Source organism: Colossoma macropomum, unplaced genomic scaffold (genome assembly GCF_904425465.1).
Source record: "Colossoma macropomum unplaced genomic scaffold, Colossoma_macropomum, whole genome shotgun sequence".
In the NCBI taxonomy this organism is placed as follows: domain Eukaryota; kingdom Metazoa; phylum Chordata; class Actinopteri; order Characiformes; family Serrasalmidae; genus Colossoma; species Colossoma macropomum.
The window spans coordinates 27,379,007-27,396,674 of NW_023494786.1; the positions used below are offsets into that span (position 1 = coordinate 27,379,007).

The 17,668-nt window shown below is 38.5% G+C and overlaps 1 protein-coding gene across 1 annotated transcript in view; it reads right to left on the reverse strand.

Annotated features, from left to right (window-relative positions):
- b3glcta (beta 3-glucosyltransferase a) overlaps positions 1–17,668 on the reverse strand; it is a 212,894-nt gene that overhangs the window by 57,463 nt on the left and 137,763 nt on the right. The window contains exons 5-8 of the mRNA XM_036565255.1: positions 12,442–12,518; positions 12,036–12,147; positions 2,226–2,362; positions 780–843 (exon numbers count right to left, since the gene is read on the reverse strand). Of these exons, the coding sequence (XP_036421148.1) occupies positions 780–843; positions 2,226–2,362; positions 12,036–12,147; positions 12,442–12,518 (390 nt within the window). The remainder of the gene's footprint in view (positions 1–779; positions 844–2,225; positions 2,363–12,035; positions 12,148–12,441; positions 12,519–17,668) is intronic.

Consider the following 17,668-nt stretch of genomic DNA (forward strand, 5'->3'; position numbering starts at 1 on the left):
AAATGCTGACGATATTTGGTGACATTTTATTTTTAGTGGTCCTTTTTAGATGAAAAAACACTCAATGGACTGTCAGTAACATGTCAAAAACATGTGAGGGTTAAGATTAGGTTTTGGGTTGAGGTTAAGGTTAGAGTTAGGATTAAGGCCAGGGTGGGATTAGGATTAGGTTCTGGTTTGAGGTTAAGATTGGGGTTAGGTTTAGGGCCAGGGTGAAAGGTTAGGTTTTGGGTAAAGTTGGGTAAGGTTAGGGTTAGGATTAGGTTCTGGGTTGAGGTTAAGGTTAGGTTTAGGATTAGGGCCAGGGTTAGAGTTAGGTTTTAGATAAGGTTGGGTAAGTTCAGGTTTTGTGTAATGGAAGTAACATACTAACAACACATCTACTTAATGTAAGTAATGTATCAACAGAACATCTACAAGATATTTACTTCAGTGTATTCAGATGCATCACTACTCCTACTTCACTGATATGCTGTTGATGTGTTACTGATAATCTGTTAAGAGTTTATTAATCATCTACAAAAGACCACTCCAAATGAAGTGTTACCCTCAGTTTTGTCCCATACTTTGCAGTTGCGTAAATTTACTAAAAAACAGGCTTTAGGTCACATTTTTCCCAATAACGATGGCTCACGAACATTTAAACACAAATGCAGCCACTGTTGTGGCTGAAGAAGAGGCTGCATCAGTGAAATGAAGAGCTTTAAGGTGAATTTAAAACTAAGTAACTAACAAACAAATACACAGTTCATTAGCAACAGTAATTATGGTTTGCTTACCTCGTGTTTGAGGTCTATGGTGAAGTCTGACTTTAAAGGCTCCTGCAGCACCTTATTTGCAAGCCTGAAATGAGAAAATGACCAGTTAGCCTTATCCTACCCACTATTTAATCAGAAATGCATTCAGAGACTACAGAGCAGTAAAGCAATATACTCAAATATCAGCGAGGCCTGGCAAGTAAGCCGATGATGGTGATTAAATGGTGATGATAGCCATTTTGGGAATGAAAACTGACAAAAAACTGGAGAGGACTAATTCAATTTTTAACAAGTTGCTAAATATAATAAATAATATGTACATGTAATATTGTATTAGTGTTGACTGTTGGAATTTTACAAGGCATAAATAAGTCAGTAGGTTTCAATAAAGTCAATTTTGCATTGTTTTTGCTGGTTTGTAAGTCCAGTCTAAGGGTTCTGATGGTACGAATGGTGTTAAGTTATATAAATATAATATTTCATGGTTTCCCCCACAGTCATCCATAGCTGAATTCCACAGCAGATTCATTACAGCAGTGACAAAACACCTTGTTTTTTAAACATATAAAGCATGTGGATGTGGCTTTAGAAGTTATTCACTCACTCACGTACAGCAGTCTGATGTCCCTCCACAAGAGGGAGCTATCAGACTGCAAGTCACTTTTACGTCCATCATTAAAAGAGAAAAAACAGCTGTGGACCCACACCAGCAGGAGCTAACAAATGTGCATGTTTATCAGCAAAACAAAAGGTGAAACAGTAAAACAACTATGTTGATTCACTCAGTATTATATAATATGCAACAATCTTTCAACAAAGATTTTCATTAATGGGCAAAATAATCAATAATCCCAATTTTTTTTACAAGAAATGATCTCGCTTACTAATTTCAGATACTGTCCAAGCCTAGCATATACATTCAGAAGGCAATTCACATTAATATGAAAGCACAACCTATTAAGGATGTAATAATAAACATGTCATACTGAACTGTATTGCAGCATCTCATATTGTATAGTACTGTTGTATCATGACTGGCATGTTAGTTTGTAGCTTGTGTGTTAGCTTGAGGCTTGAGCATTAGACTGGGACACTATAAAGCACAACCTATGCTGAATATGCTACAAAAGTAGCATTCCCACATAAAAATGTGATGCCAGCTGTGAGAAATCCCATTATTAAAGAAGAAGAGTAGATAAAATAGCGGAAATCACTACTTTTTGGACTCTGCATTACAGGATTAAATTAGTCAATGCCTGTTTAAAGAATAGCTGCAAATTTGGCTTTAATTAGAGAGAGATGAGGTGAAAATGGGGCTATTTGTGATAGTAATCACTGCCTTAGACTAATCAGTACAGATAGAGACACTGGAAAGTGCTATCACCACTGTTCCAAAAGCACAGAATACAAAGGAAAAGTGTGATCCATGTGGTGCCGGTTTTATAATGCGGTGTGCTGCGGTCAGACCTGTTGATGAGGGGAATGCTAAGAGCCCATCCTGCAGAGAAGTCTGGGTACTTGAAGGCAGAGGGGTTCTCCGCAAAGGCATAATGGTGGATGATGGTAGATTCATCATCGTGTAGTGGTTTGCCAAGAAACCACTCCTAAAGAAAGGGAGAGTGAGAGAGAGAGAGAGAGAGAGAGAGAGAAAGAGAGAGAGAGAGAGAGAGAGAAAAGCATGCAGTGAGAGTGACGCCAATCTCAGGCCAAAGAACATCTATTATGTTCTGGCGCAGTTCAATCAGGTTCTGGCAGGATGAAGTAAATACATAAAAATAACTCACTCTGTAATCTGGATGAAGCATGATCATTCATAAAAACGGTCATGCTATAGCAGTGGGATAATATGGGCGAATATTTATATCACAGTATAATTAAGGTTTTTGATATTTTGATATTTGAGTACCCATAAGGGTTGCAACATTGTCCAGTTAACTGCAGGGAAGGAAAATAAATAAAATAAACCAAGTTTATACAACATTTCACTGTTGTCCGAACAAAACCTCATATTTCCAAAATAGTAACTTTACAGGAGAAGGAAAAAACATGCTTTACTCTTAATGTAAGTCAATGGAACCAGACTTTTTTCCAAGTTATTATGGGTCATTTGTTTTCGTCCATTCGTCATGAAATTTGCACACAAGGTAAAGGTCAGCTGGCATTTTCAAACTGTGATAAAAACTGAAAATGACAAAAATGGAGATATGAGGTTTTGTTCCGACAGCAGCGATATTTTATACAATGTAGAGCTGTAGGCTTAACTTTTTAGGTGACAGCACTGGTGGAGACACTGATAGGCTTTTGTGCCGGGCGAGTAACCCAGGCCAGTGATGTCCAATCTTGTCTTCAAAGGGCCGGAGTGGCTGCAGGTTTTCATTCCAAACTTGCAGAGCGCACCTGATTCTATGTGCTTAATCAATTGGTCAGTCTTCAAAGAACTGATCTTGTGAGCTCCTGCCTTGCTGGACAACCTGTAGCCACACTGGCCCTTAGCAGATAAGACTGGACACCACTTGCATAGGTCATAAAATCATGGCTTCTACACTCAAATAGTGAACTGAATGTTAAATAGGATGTTGTGCATATAGTTGTGCTATCCCCTGCCTTCTTAGCCACATCCGTAACAATAAGTTCTCGGCAATTTGATCATGTTCTTAAGTATCAGTGCACATCCCTAGAGTCTCAGTATAGTGCATTTATGTATTTATTTATTTTTTTTGTATTTTGGATGCTTAAGTAAACCTGTTTTGTAGATTAACAGTGGCGTGTTATTCGGCGATGTCCCTTCACTTTAAAAGAACTATATTTAACAACTGAAGTAAATCTAAAACATTTTTATGCGCAAAAAAATTAAATGAACAGTATATAGACAGATGTGAATACTGCTTTCTAACCCTAGCGAGATAAAGGAGAGAGTATTTAAGCAAACAGCGGCTTCCCTGAGTCCAGCCAAAACAGTGCTAAATATAGTTTTACATTCAATGTAAATCATTTCTTACACTTGAGCTTTCAGATGCCGCTAGAATATCAAAAATATCGAGGCCCAAACCCCAAGACCATGTTGCCTGAATCAGCTGGACAAGCAGGGGCACCCTAGGCTGTGCACACATGCTAGGCTGTTGGCTAACAAAGAGAGACCTTTCCTTCTACCTCTTTTCTCTCTTAACTCACTACATTCTAAGGTTCGCTGCTCCAACAACAAACTGGACTAACTTAACTCACACTGCAACTCACTACATGGGAAGTGAGAGACGATGTATTTTGTGCTGTCTGAACAGTAAGGTCCATAAGTATTTGGACAGCGACGGAATTTTGGTATTTTCGTCTCTGGACACCACCATAATGGATTTGCGATGAAGCAATCAAGATGTGACTGAAGTGTAGACTTTCAGCTTTAATTCAAGGGGCTTAACAAAATGATTGCACTGTTAACCCATTAGGAATTACAGCTAATTTTTTATACAGTCACTCCATTTTCCCAGGCCCAAAAGCAATTAGACAAACTAACAATTATAAATAGAATGATTATTTTTAATACTTGGATTCAAATTCTTTGTCAATGACTGCCTGAAGTCTGGAACTCATGGACGTCACCAAAAGAGTTTCCCTTGAGATGCTTTGCCAGGCCTTTACTGCAGCCACTCTCAGTTGCTGCCTGTGGGTCTTTCTGCCTTCAGTTTTGTCTTCAGAAACTGAAAAGCTGCCCAAATAGGTTGAGGTCAGGTGACCAACTTGGCCATTTAAGAATGTTCCACGTCTTTGCCTTTAGAAGCTCTTGGTTTGCTTTGGTGGTATGTTTTGGGTCATTGTCCATCTGTAACGTGAAGCGCCATCATATCAGTTTTGCAGCACTCCACTGAATCTGGGCAGAAAGTAGAGCTCTATACTCTTCAGAGTTCATCCCAATCTTCTCTCAGCAGTCACATCATCAATAAACACCAGTGCCCCAGTTCCACTGGCAGCCATACAGTGGTGCTTAAAGGTTTGTGAACCCTGTAAAATCTTCTATATTTCTGTATTTGACCCGAAACTTCATCAGATTTTCACACAAGTCCTAATAGTAGATATCGAGAACCAAATTAAACAACGTAGACAACAAAACATTACACTTGGTCATTTATTTATTGAGGAAATGATCCAATATTACATTTTTTTGAGTGGCAAAAATATGTGCACCTTTAGGATTAGCAGATAGTTTGAAGGTGAAATTAGAGTCAGGTGTTGTCAACCAATGGGATGGCAATCAGGTGTGAGTGACCACCCTGTTTTATTTAAAGAACAGGGATCTATCACAGGAGGAATGGGCTGAAATTCCACCAAGCCGATGTGCAGGACTAATCAGTTACTGAAAATGTTTAGTTGCAGTTGTTGCTGCACAAGGTGGTCACACCAGATACTGAAAGCAAAGGTTCACATGTTTTTGCCACTCACAAATATGTAATACTGGACCATTTTCCTCAACAAATAAATGACCAAGTCTAATATTACTGTCTCATTGGTTAAATTTGGTTCTCTTTACCTACTATGAGGACTTGCGTGAAAGTCTGATGAAGTTTTAGGTCAAATTTATGCAGAAATATAGAAAATTCACAGGTTCACAAACTTTCAAGCACCATTGTACATGCCAATCGTATAACACTGCCACCACCATGTTTCACAGATGATGTGATATGCTTTGGATCATAAGCCATTACTTTCCTTTTCCACTCTTTTCTTTTCTCTTCTCATCATTCTGGTACAAGTTCATCTTGGTTTCATCTGTCCAAAGGCAGGCTTTTTAAAGATGTCTTCTAGCAAAATCTAATCTGCCCTTTCTGTTCTTGAGTGTTACCAGTGGTTTACATCTTGAGGTAAACCCTCTGTATTTACATTCATGAAGGCGTCTCTTGATTGTAGACTTTGATAATAATATGCCATATATCTCTAGAATGTGTTTGACTTGACTAGACGTTTGAAGGGTTTTTCTTCCCCACTGAAAAAATTCTGCGATCACCCACTTTAGTTGTCTTTCATGGTCTTCCAGGTCTTTTGGTGTTGCTGAGCTCGCCAGTGCATTCCTTCTTTTTAGGAATGTACCAGGTTGTTGATTTGGCCACTCAAATTTCTGCTATCTCTCTGATGGGTTTGTATGGTTTGTTCAGCCTAATGATGCTCCCTTCACTTGCATCAGCACCTCTTTGTAGTATATATTGAGAGTTCACATGAACAGCCACCAAATGCATATTCAACACTTGGAATCAACTCCAGACCTTTTATCTCCTTAATTTGCAATGAAATAATGAGGGAACAGGCCACACCTGGCCATGGAACTGCTCATCAGTCAACTGTCCAATTACTTTTGAGCCTGTGAAAATGGAGGGACTAGGAGTTATGGTCTGTATGCTGTGTTAACTGCACTTATTTGTGCTTTACCTATATAACAGTAACAACAAAACTCATACCTTGGGAATAATTTCAACCAGATATACTGTATGAACCATTACACCACCCACTACTAGAACTCTGGCAAAAATTATGGAATCACCACACTTGAAGGATGTTCCACTTTTTTACTTCATGGCAAATAAACAATCACAGATATGATACAAAACTGTATTTATAAAAAAGCTAAACATTCATGCTTCATGAAATATACCTCAAATAAATTACATTAAATGATTTTAGTTAATGGCATATCTTATCCCAGATCCCGTAGAAGAAAAATATGGAATCACTCATTGTTGAGAAAAAATATAGAGTCATCAACAAGCAAAAAGCACAATTAGTACTTTGTTGCTCCTTCTCTGGATTTTATGATGACCTGAATTCTTCGAAGCATGAACTTCAGCAATGAAAAACGGTTTTCTACATCAAGCTGGTTCCAACTTTCTCAAATAGCGGTTGACAGATCAGCTTTGCAGGAGCTTTGTCAGGGACCAATTTTTTAAAATTCCACCATAAACTTTCAGTTGGACTGAGATCCAGACTGTTTGCTGGCCATGTCACTGAGTTGACACACTTTTCCTGAAGAAAAGCTTTAATAATTTTTGCTCTGTAACTAGACGCGTTATCATCCTGAGAAATGACTTCATTGCCAAACCTGTTTTCAATCGAGGAACGTGCCCAAAATTTCAATGTCCACCTGTGCCTTGACTGTCAAGGTAACAAGCACCATCATAATTAAGTGGGGACTTTTTTTTTTCTCTGGACAGTTATCTTCATGTGGCACCAGAACGGCACCAGACAAAAGTTCCAGCATGATCTTCTTGGCCAATGCAGATTCGTGGTTCATCACTTTCCTCCAATCATCCACAGTCAATGTCTGCTCCTCTTTAGCCCACTGCAACCTTGTATTCGTCTGTTTAGGTGTTAGTTCTGGTTTTTGCTGGACTTTTCTGTATGTAAATCTCATTTCATTTCCTACAGATCTGTCACACTGACCCCTGTTTCCACCCATTTGTTTGTCATTTTCGTTCTATTTTTAAGGCATACTGCTCTGAGTTTTCTATCTTGACGTTTTGACGTCTCTTTGGTCTCTGTATGTTCTCCTTGTATGACCTTCCCACTTTGTTTAAACCTGCACCAAACTTTAGACACAGCTTGAAGGAGATCTATAATGCTTTCCACTGTTTCAACTGACAACTCTCTTGTTGGCCATGTTCTCTTTTCATTAGTCAAGTCCAACTAAGGTCTGTAAGCACCCCCTTTTAACTGCAGACTGACCTGCATTTTGTTGTGCTATTATTTGTTTTAGTAATGCAAATTACAAAGGTGATTCCATATTTATTTTCCCTCAACACTGAGTTTGTATGCTACACTGTAAAAAATGAGAGGCCAGCTCAACTCAAAATGATATAGTAACTGATTATATGGCTTTTCTTGAGTTGACTCAACTTGAGGACACAACTTGAGTCAACTCAAGAAAAGCCATGTAATCAGTTACTATATCATTTTAGGTTGAGTAGACTTCTCTTTTTTTGTGTCAGTGTATGTCTCACAAAGCCAGAATGTTCAGCTATTAAACAAAAAAAGTTTTCAGCCCATTATTTGTTTATTTGCCACAAAGTAAAAAAGCTGGGTTAACATCCTCTAAGTGTGGTGATTCCATCATTGTTGCCAGGGGTTGTTTAATGCTATTTCTCATAAAAACATGAGCATCTAAATATGATAGCGTTACCCAGTTAGTGGGTGGGGCTATGTGTAGTTTGCATGATAAGCTGCAGTCTTAGCAAATCAAATGTCAAATTCAGGTGCATTGTAGGCACATTTTGAGCTGCTCCTGCATTCATACAGAGCATGCAAATGTTTGGGCGCCTTGGTTTTAATGCACAGTTTCTATTTTTTTGCTGAATTTAATATACTGGGAAAAATATATGAATAAAATGTGGCCTGTGCAAAAGTTACAACACATTATATAATTTGTATCCTTCCCACTATGTTAAGCTCAGCAAATAAACAGAAACTGTGCACTAAATTAGCAGAAAAATGTCATATTTAAGTGTGTTCTATGTAGAGGATCTGTTAACTTATTTTCACTCAGAAAATCAATAAAACATTTCATTTGTCCAAGCGTTTGCATACAACTGTACAACCCCATTTCCAAAAAAGTTGGGACGCTGTGAAGAATGTATATTAAAATAGAATGCAATGCTATGCAAATCATGTAAACCTTTTTTTAAAGGAAAACACTACAAATACAACATATCAAATGCTGAAATTGAGAAATTTTATTGTTTTTTGAAAAATATACGCCCATGACAACACATTCCAAAAAAGTTGGTAGGGGGGCATGTTTACCATTGTGTTTCATCACCTCTTCTTTTAACTACACTCCGTTTGGGACTGGAACTGAGGAGACCAACTGCTGTAATTTTGAAAGTGAAATGTTTTCCCATTCCTGTTTGATATAGGATTTCACCTGCTGAACAGTTCAGGGTCTCCTTTGGCGAATTTTTCATTTCATAACAATCCAAATGTTTTCAGTGATGACAGGTCTGGACTGCAGGCAGGCCAGTTTAGCACCCTGACTCTTTTAATAAAGAGCAATGCTGTTGTAATACATGTAGAATGCGGTTTGACGTTGTCTTGCTGAAATAACCGTGGCCTTTCCCGAAAAAGACGTCGTCTGGATGGCAGCATATGTTGCCAAAACATGTATATGTCGTTCAGCATTAATGGTGCCTTCATAGATGTGCACGTCATCCAAACCATGTGCACTAATGCACCCCTATACCGTAATGAATGCTGGCTTTTGAACTGTGCACTGATAACAAGCTGAGTGGTCTTTAGCCCAGAGGACACAGTGTCCATGATTTTCAAAAAGAATTTCAAATGTCGATTTGTCAGACCACAGCACACTTATCCACTTCCCCTCAGTCCATTTTAAATGAGCTTGGGCCCAGAGAAGGTGACAGTGTTTCTGGATCCTGTTTCTATATGCTTTCTTCTTTGCATTTTAGTGTTTTAACTTGCATTTGTGGATGCAGAGATGAACTGTTTTCACAGACAGTGGTTTTCAGAAGTGTTCCTGAGCCCACGCAGTGATTTCCATGACAGAATCATGTCTGTTTTTAATGCAATGCTGCCTGAAGGCCCAAAGATCACGGCCAGCAAATACTGTTTTTTGGTCTTGTCCCTTGTATACAGAGATTTGTCCAGATTCTCTTAGTCTTTTAATGTTATTATGAACCGTAGATGATGGAAAGCAAAAAGCTCTTTGCTGTTTTATGTTGAGAAACATTATTCTTGAATTGTTGCACTGTTTGCTCATGCATTTTCACAGAGTGGTGAACCCCTCCCCATCTTTACTTCTGAAAGACTCAGCCTCTCTGAGAGCTCATTTTATACCCAATCATGTTACTGGCCTGTTGCCTATCAACCGCCAGGTGTTTCCTTTACCATTACACAACTTTACCAGCCTTCTGTTGCTCCCATCCTAACTTTTTTGGAATGTGTTGTTGCTATCAAATTCAAAATGGGCAAATATTTTTCAATAAACAATACAGGGTTTAAATGATTTGCACATCATTGCATTTTGTTTTTATTTGCATTTTGCTAATTTTTGTGTCCCAACGTTTTTGGAAATGGGGTTGTACATCTGGCCCAAAAATTCAAAGCTATGAGTGAATGGAAGCTATGTCCCCCCTCGGACATCAGGTGACTTGAAGATGCAATGATGTCCAGGCTGTTTTCATTTTCTGCCTATTTAATGTTGTTTGGGCCAGGGGAGTGTACCATTAGAGTGCCATTAGCTGCTGCTACACTTTGTCAGCCTTGACATTTCAGTAAATAGGATGACTAAAGTACCTAAGAACCACAACTGGCACCACAATCTGTTTGTCTGGTCACAGCTGTAATTCCAATCGAATTGTGTTAAGAGCTAAACATAATTTAGTAATTCAGTAATTTAATCATAAACATGATTTAGTAATTAGAAACTGTGCAAACCCATAAAATAAAGAGTTTATTGAACAGAGCAAAGAGCTGGACCACAATGCCTTAAGACCACAATCAGAGATTCAGCTCAGCAGTGAAATTTTTACAACACACAGAGGGGCTGTTGAAGGAATGTAGCCATTCTCTAGTCCTTCATTAAAAGGGTGCATGTCATGAAAAACAATTTTCCTCATTTTTTTTCTAAAAATAAGATTTTGCTGTAGTATATAACTTGCTAAAGGTTCAACATACCACTGTTTTTGAAACACTGCCTTTGTGATGTCACAAAATCCAACACATTTACATATATCCACCTATTCGGCCTACAGCAGTTTAGTTCCTCCCATTCACGCCACAGTTATAGGCAGTATTTCAGTCTGGACTGCTTTTTTGAATAAGGCACAATAGTGGGCAGCCAATTAGAAAAGAGGTAATTTACATATAACACTCATTAAGGCATATTCTGCTTAATTTTGAAGAAAAAAGAGAGGTTAGAATATGGTGTTGTAAAAATTATTACTGTTTTTGGTAAATAAAACTACACAAACATTATACGTGGAACTCAGGGGGGAAGATTAAGATTAAGTGACCCTTATTAGTCCCACAATGGGGAAATTTCACCTCCGCATTTGACCCATCCGTGCAATGAAACACCATATGCACACTAGTGAATGCACACACACACTAGGGGGCAGTGAGCACACTTGCCCGGAGCAGTGCCTGGGGAGCAGTTGGGGGTTAGGTGCCTTGCTCAAGGGCACTTCAGTCACATACTGTCGGCTCAGGGCATCGAACTGGTTAACTTCTGGTCACAGGGCAGGTTCCCTAACCTCCAGCCCATGACTGCCTTCAAAAAGAGCCGCACCATGTTTTTGCATGTTAGGCAAACGTGATGACCACTACACTACATCTGCTGTTCTGACAATGTTCATGCTTCTAAGGACTAAAACATTGCTAAGGATCAGAGATGGCACTATTTTCTTTTCTACTACTGATACTGAAACCTTTTTATTGGGTGATTCCAATATGATATTTCTTTATTTAAAAATGATTACGCTTTAAAAGGGATGCACTGATACCACTTCTTATCTTCTGACACTGAATACTTAAGTTTCAGTTGATACTTTGCCCCGATACCGATGCTTGATCCTTAAGTATTGGCCTATCCTTGATTCTTAGGTATTGGCTGATACTGAGCTCAGACATCAATACTTGATCCTTAAGTATCAACAAATACTTGACCCTTAAGGATCAGTCGATACTGAGCACCGACACGGATACTTGATCTTTAAATATTGATCGATACCTAAGGATAAAGTATTGGTGTCAGTGCTCAGTATCGATCAATGTTTATAGATCAAGTTTCCGTATCGGTGCTCAGTATCGACCGATCCTTAAGGATCAACCAATACTTGACCCTTAAGGATCGGTCGATACTGAGCACCGACACGGATACTTGATCTTTAAATATTGATCGATACTAAGCACTGACACCAATACTTTATCCTTAGGTATCGGCTGATACCTGATCCTAATACATGCACAACAGTCACTGCAGCCGTGAACTGATGGCTGGTTTATTTTCCCCCACTCCATTGTCCATGGTTTACTGTCTAGTCTCTACAGTCCTGTACTTAATGGCTGCACAGTTTATTGTAGTGCTTTGTATCGTTTATTGCCTGTATTGATGATATTCATGGTCTGTCTGCTTTGTTCTATGCCTCCATTTTATTTTGAAGGAAGCACCGCATCCCGAAGGAACCATATTTCATCTCTAACTCAACCTGTCTCTGGTCAGAAGGACTGAAAATAACAGTGACGTAGACTTTGAAATCAATCATTGTACAAAAAGCCTGCACTTACTTTTCTCCGGACGAACTTCTTGAGGACACTCAGAAGTTTCTCCAGTTTCACGTTGGTCTCCTCCTCGAGAAACATAATCCAAGAGGAGTTCTTCCCAAAGTGAGAGGAAAAACTGCGGGAAGAAACACACACAGGGCACTCACCATTCTGCAGAAGAGCACAACATTCTACACCAAACTCAAATGTCCCAAATCTTGGCACCAAATGGCACTAATGGCACTAAAAGGACACAAACACGCTTTCACTCAAATGACAAAGGGGAAAAAAAGTGCTCGACAATCCATATCTACTGATGGAAATAAATCAATACCACATTCTTTCCAGAGCAGTAGAATAATTAGCAGATGAAGTCTTTGATTTGTGTCTGCTGAGTGTCTGTGTAGTAGTTATGTTTGAGTGCACTTACTAAGGCAGCGAGGGCAGAATGCTCCAGTCCCCCTCACTGTCTGACAGGGTGTGAAGGAGCAGGATGGGGGGAGGACTCTGAAAGGGAAAGATAAATTTAGTAGGCACAGGAAAAACCCTGGCACAGCTACCTGTAGGGTTTGAGGCAGTGGAGAGAAACGGTATCTGAGCTTATCCTACACTAAAATAACAACACGATAAGCACATTTCTCAAAGCATTAGTTAATTTTATGCCCATATTTTCCCATACTTATGAGATTTTACGTACAAAAAACTGTCATAATTCATTTTTAATTTTTATAAGTCATTTTAGACCATCTACCAAGTTCTCTTTAACCCTTATTAATTAACCTGTTTAATACTGGGGCTTTAAAGATGTATATATCGCTGCTGTCGAGACAAAACCTTGTACGTCCATTTTTGTAGTTTCCAGTTTTTGATATAATCTGAAAATGTCTGTTGTCCTTCACATTGTGTGTAAATGTCATGATAAATAGACCAAAAGAAACGAGCCAAAATTACTTGGAAAAATGTCTGGTTCCATTGACTTACATTAAAAGTAAAGTGTGTTTTTTCCTTCTCCTGTAAAGTTACCATGTTGGAGATACGAGGTTTTGTTCCGACAGCAGCGATATGTACATACGTATATACTATATATGTACATGATCTCTGTTCTGATTGGCGGTCCTATAATATTGGGCCACACTCAAAAGATTGTCTAGTCTAAGGCTTTGTTCACATCACCAGGCTGAAGTGGCACAAATCAAATTTTTTGCCTTAACACACGTGACACAGATCTATGTTTACAGAGCTGTGTGGACACACAAATCTGATCTTTTCAAATCAGATCTGACCACTTTCATGTGTGCTCCCTAGATTGGATACATATCCAATTTGTGGCCAAGTGACCTTAATCAGAATTCATGTGTTTTTCAGATCGAAATTCATGTGTTTTTTTTTCTTTCGCTGCACCATCAATTCAGTGTTAAAGCCAGTGTGACTTACAAAAAGTGCTTTGTTGTCTACCTAGAGGAAGTATTTTAGCTCGTACAAATAGGTCAGAGTAAAAGCTACTCCTGAGCTCAGATACTGCCAGAAACAAAAGCCCATGTTGATACCTAGAGAAAAGAAACAGAATAAGACATACAAAACAATACATTTCAATAAGTACGTAGTGTCCCCTGCAAAAGTGCTGTAGAATATAGATGTGTCTTAAAACTGCGGTGGAAGGTAAACTGTGGAAAAGCAACACTCACCCTCTTCACCTTCGTCTCACTCTAATAATGAGCAGCTGAGAGCCATTTAGAGCTAATTATATCTGCTGGAAAGGCTTGTTTTGCTGGTTCATTTATGTGCTGTTCATGACGCATGTGATTCATAAACGTAATGTTATTAATTAGGATGTGCGCATGCAAGTTGTTTCAGGAAACCATTAATGACAGATTTGAGTCACTTACCTAAATGAGTGTGTTAGAGAGAAAGAATCTGAGCGAAAAATTGGATTTGAGCAATAAGGATTGTAATGTGAACATGGCCTAAACTGCTGCAGGCAGAATAGATGGATGTGTGTAAATGACATCACCAAAATGATTCATTTAAAACAGGCTGTTTTTGCAGCTTAGGCTCCATGTGTGTACCATGTGGACTGGGATGTGAACTGCATGTTTAACAGCCTCCACTCTTTTGGTGGTAATGACAAGCATTACACACACAATAACATCATATTCCATAAAAAAGTGTTTTTCCCTGTAAACAAGCAGTTTGCTTTCAGTTTTGCTTTTAGTAGACAGTTAACTGTGGTCTGTGTCTTTTGCAGGGTGCTTGACATTTGTTTAGAAAAAAACACATAAAAAAGATCAAAACATATAAAGTAAACTATAAGTTTCTTTTCTAGAAAATGTTCTTTCAGTCTGGTTAACGTTCACAATGCTGTGAAAGACTCCCTTTGCCAGGTTTATAAGGTGTTCTTTTAGTACAGGGTACCTGTCACAAATACTACATAACCATCTAATCACAGTTATTTGAGTTATTAACTTTCACAAATCATATGTTTATACTGCAACAAATAAAATGTGAATTGGCTGTGTTTTCTTCATCAGTGAGGTTGAAGTTGAAAGTATTTCTTATTTAATAATTGACTTGGTGCTATAACACCTTTAGAGGGCAGCAGTGAGTAATGTTTGTTTATTTGATGTTTGTTAACACCTTTAGAGGGCAGCAGTGAGTAATGTTTGTTTATTTGATGTTTGCTAATAACACCTTTAGAGGGCAGCAGTGAGTAATGTTTGTTTATTTGATGTTTGCTAATAACACCTTTAGAGGGCAGCAGTGAGTAATGTTTGTTTATTTGATGTTTGTTAATAACACCTTTAGAGGGCAGCAGTGAGTAATGTTTGTTTATTTGATGTTTGCTAATAACACCTTTAGAGGGCAGCAGTGAGTAATGTTTGTTTATTTGATGTTTGTTAATAACACCTTTAGAGGGCAGCAGTGAGTAATGTTCGTTTATTTGATGTTTGTTAATAACACCTTTAGAGGGCAGCAGTGAGTAATGTTCGTTTATTTGATGTTTGCTAATAACACCTTTAGAGGGCAGTAGTGAGTAATGTTCGTTTATTTGATGTTTGCTAATAACACCTTTAGAGGGCAGCAGTGAGTAATGTTTGTTTATTTGATGTTTGTTAATAACACCTTTAGAGGGCAGCAGTGAGTAATGTTTGTTTATTTGATGTTTGCTAATAACACCTTTAGAGGGCAGCAGTGAGTAATGTTCGTTTATTTGATGTTTGTTAATAACACCTTTAGAGGGCAGCAGTGAGTAATGTTTGTTTATTTGATGTTTGCTAATAACACCTTTAGAGGGCAGCAGTGAGTAATGTTCGTTTATTTGATGTTTGCTAATAACACCTTTAGAGGGCAGCAGTGAGTAACGTTAGCTTATTTGATGCTAACACATTTAGAGGACACTGTGAGTAATGGTTAATTAAGCGTACCAGCAGAAGCATGGGCTCACTGACTTTATCAATGTGATTTTAAAGATCTTTTGACACTGTGAAACTGTGATACTTGCTATTTTCTTAAATGCTGTGATAGTGAATTTTAATAGCAGTTCTCTGAACATAAAATGTCACAATTTCACTTTTTCAGGGGCAAAAATGAAACAGGAGTTGTGTGTCATTAATGAAGGTTTCGTGTTGGCACAAGCAACATAAACAAAGCCAAACAGTCTGGCGGCCGCAGATCACTGCCCAGTCACATTATCATCAGACTGAGGGGAAATCTACCCTCAGACGACCTTGGCTTCAGCCACTGTGGAGCACTAAATAAATAAATAAATAAATAAATAAATAAATAAAAAGAAAACTGACCAATGCTGAAACATTCCAGTGAATGTACAACCCTATTTCCTAAAAAGTTGGGACACTGTGCAAATCATTTAAACTCTATATTTCACTGAAAATAGTATAAAGACAACAAATCAAATGTTGAAATTGAGAAACTTTGAAAAATGTTTTTTGAAAAACACATGACCATTTTGAATTTGATGCCAACACCACGTTCCAAAAAAGTTGGGACGGGGGCATGTTTACCACTGTGTTTCATCATCTCTTCTTTTAACAACACTCTGTGTTTGGGAACTGAGCAGACACTGCTGTAGTTTTGAAAGTGAATTTTTCCCGTTCTTGTTTGATGTGGGATTTCAGCTGCTCATCAGTTTGGGGGTCTCCTTTGATGTATTTTTCATTTTATAATGTGCCAAATGTTTTCAGTAGTGACAGGTCTGGACTGCAGGCAGGTCAGTATAGCACCCGGACTCTTTTAATAAAGAGCAATGCTGTTGTTATACATGCAGAATATGGTTTGGCATCATCTTGCTGAAATGATCAAGGCCTTCCCTGAAAAAGATGTTGTCTGGATGGCAGCATATGTTGCCAAAACATGTATATATCGTTCAGCATTAACGGTGCCTTCACAGATGTGCATGTCACCCCTATCATGTGCACTAATGCACCTCTATACAATCATGCATGCTGGCTTTTGAACTGTGCACTGATAACAAGCTGAGTGGTCTTTAGCCCGGAGGACACAGTGTCCATGATTTCCAAAAAGAATTTCAAATGTTGATTCGTCAGACCACAAGACACTTTTCTACTTGCTCTCAGTCCATTTTAACTGAGCTCAGGCCCAGAGAAGGTGGCAGCATTCCTGGATCCTGTTTCTATATGTTTTCGTCTTTGCGTTTAAGAGTTTTAACTTGCATGTGTGGATGCAGCGATGAACTGTTTACATAGACAGCGGATTTCAGCAGTGTTTGAGCCCATGCAGTGATTTCCTCTACAGAATCATGTCCGTTTTTAATGCAGTGCCTTGTCCCTTACATACAGAGATTTCTCCAGATTCTCTAAATCTTTTAATGATATTATGTACTGTAGATGATGAAAAGTAAAAGTTCTTTGCTATTTTATGTTGAGAAGCATCATTCTTGATTATTTGATTGTGCAGTCTTTCACAGAGTGGTGAATCCCTCCTCATCTTTACTTCAAAAACACTCAGCCTTTCTGAGATGCTCATTTTATACCCAATCATGTTATTGATCTGTTGCCAATTTACCACCAGGTGCATTAGACAACTTTACCAGCCTTTTTTTGCCCCCGTCACAACTTTTTTGGAATGTGTTGCTGGCATCTAATTCAAAATGGGCATATATTTTTCAACATTTGATATATTGTCCTTGAAGCATTTAATGAAATATAGGGTTTAAATGATTTGCACATCACTGCATTTTGTTTTTACTTTTTTGTTTTACATTTTTCACAGCGTCCCAACTTTTTTGGAAATGGGGTTGGACCTTAAATGAGCATGGTATTTCCAATATGGCCTTTGAGGAGAGATGGAGGTGGACAAACAGGTCAGACAGACTTTAATTTCCTGACATTTTCTGAACTCTTTTCACGAAAGCCTGCAAGCGCATGGGTCACTAAAGCCGTGATTGAGCCATTGAGTATGGTGAAGAAGGAGGTCAGAGAGACACTGCTGTTGCGCAGGAACAGGTACAGCATGCTGCTCCAATCATACTCTATTCAGCAGGAAGACGCTAATTAACACCAGTGAGTTAGCGGCGGTCTTACGCACACCTGACGTTACTGAGCAGATACAGGTCACCAGCTAAAAATAAAAACAAAAAAACAGGGTCCAAAAATACAAGAGGAGACGACAAACTGCAATGA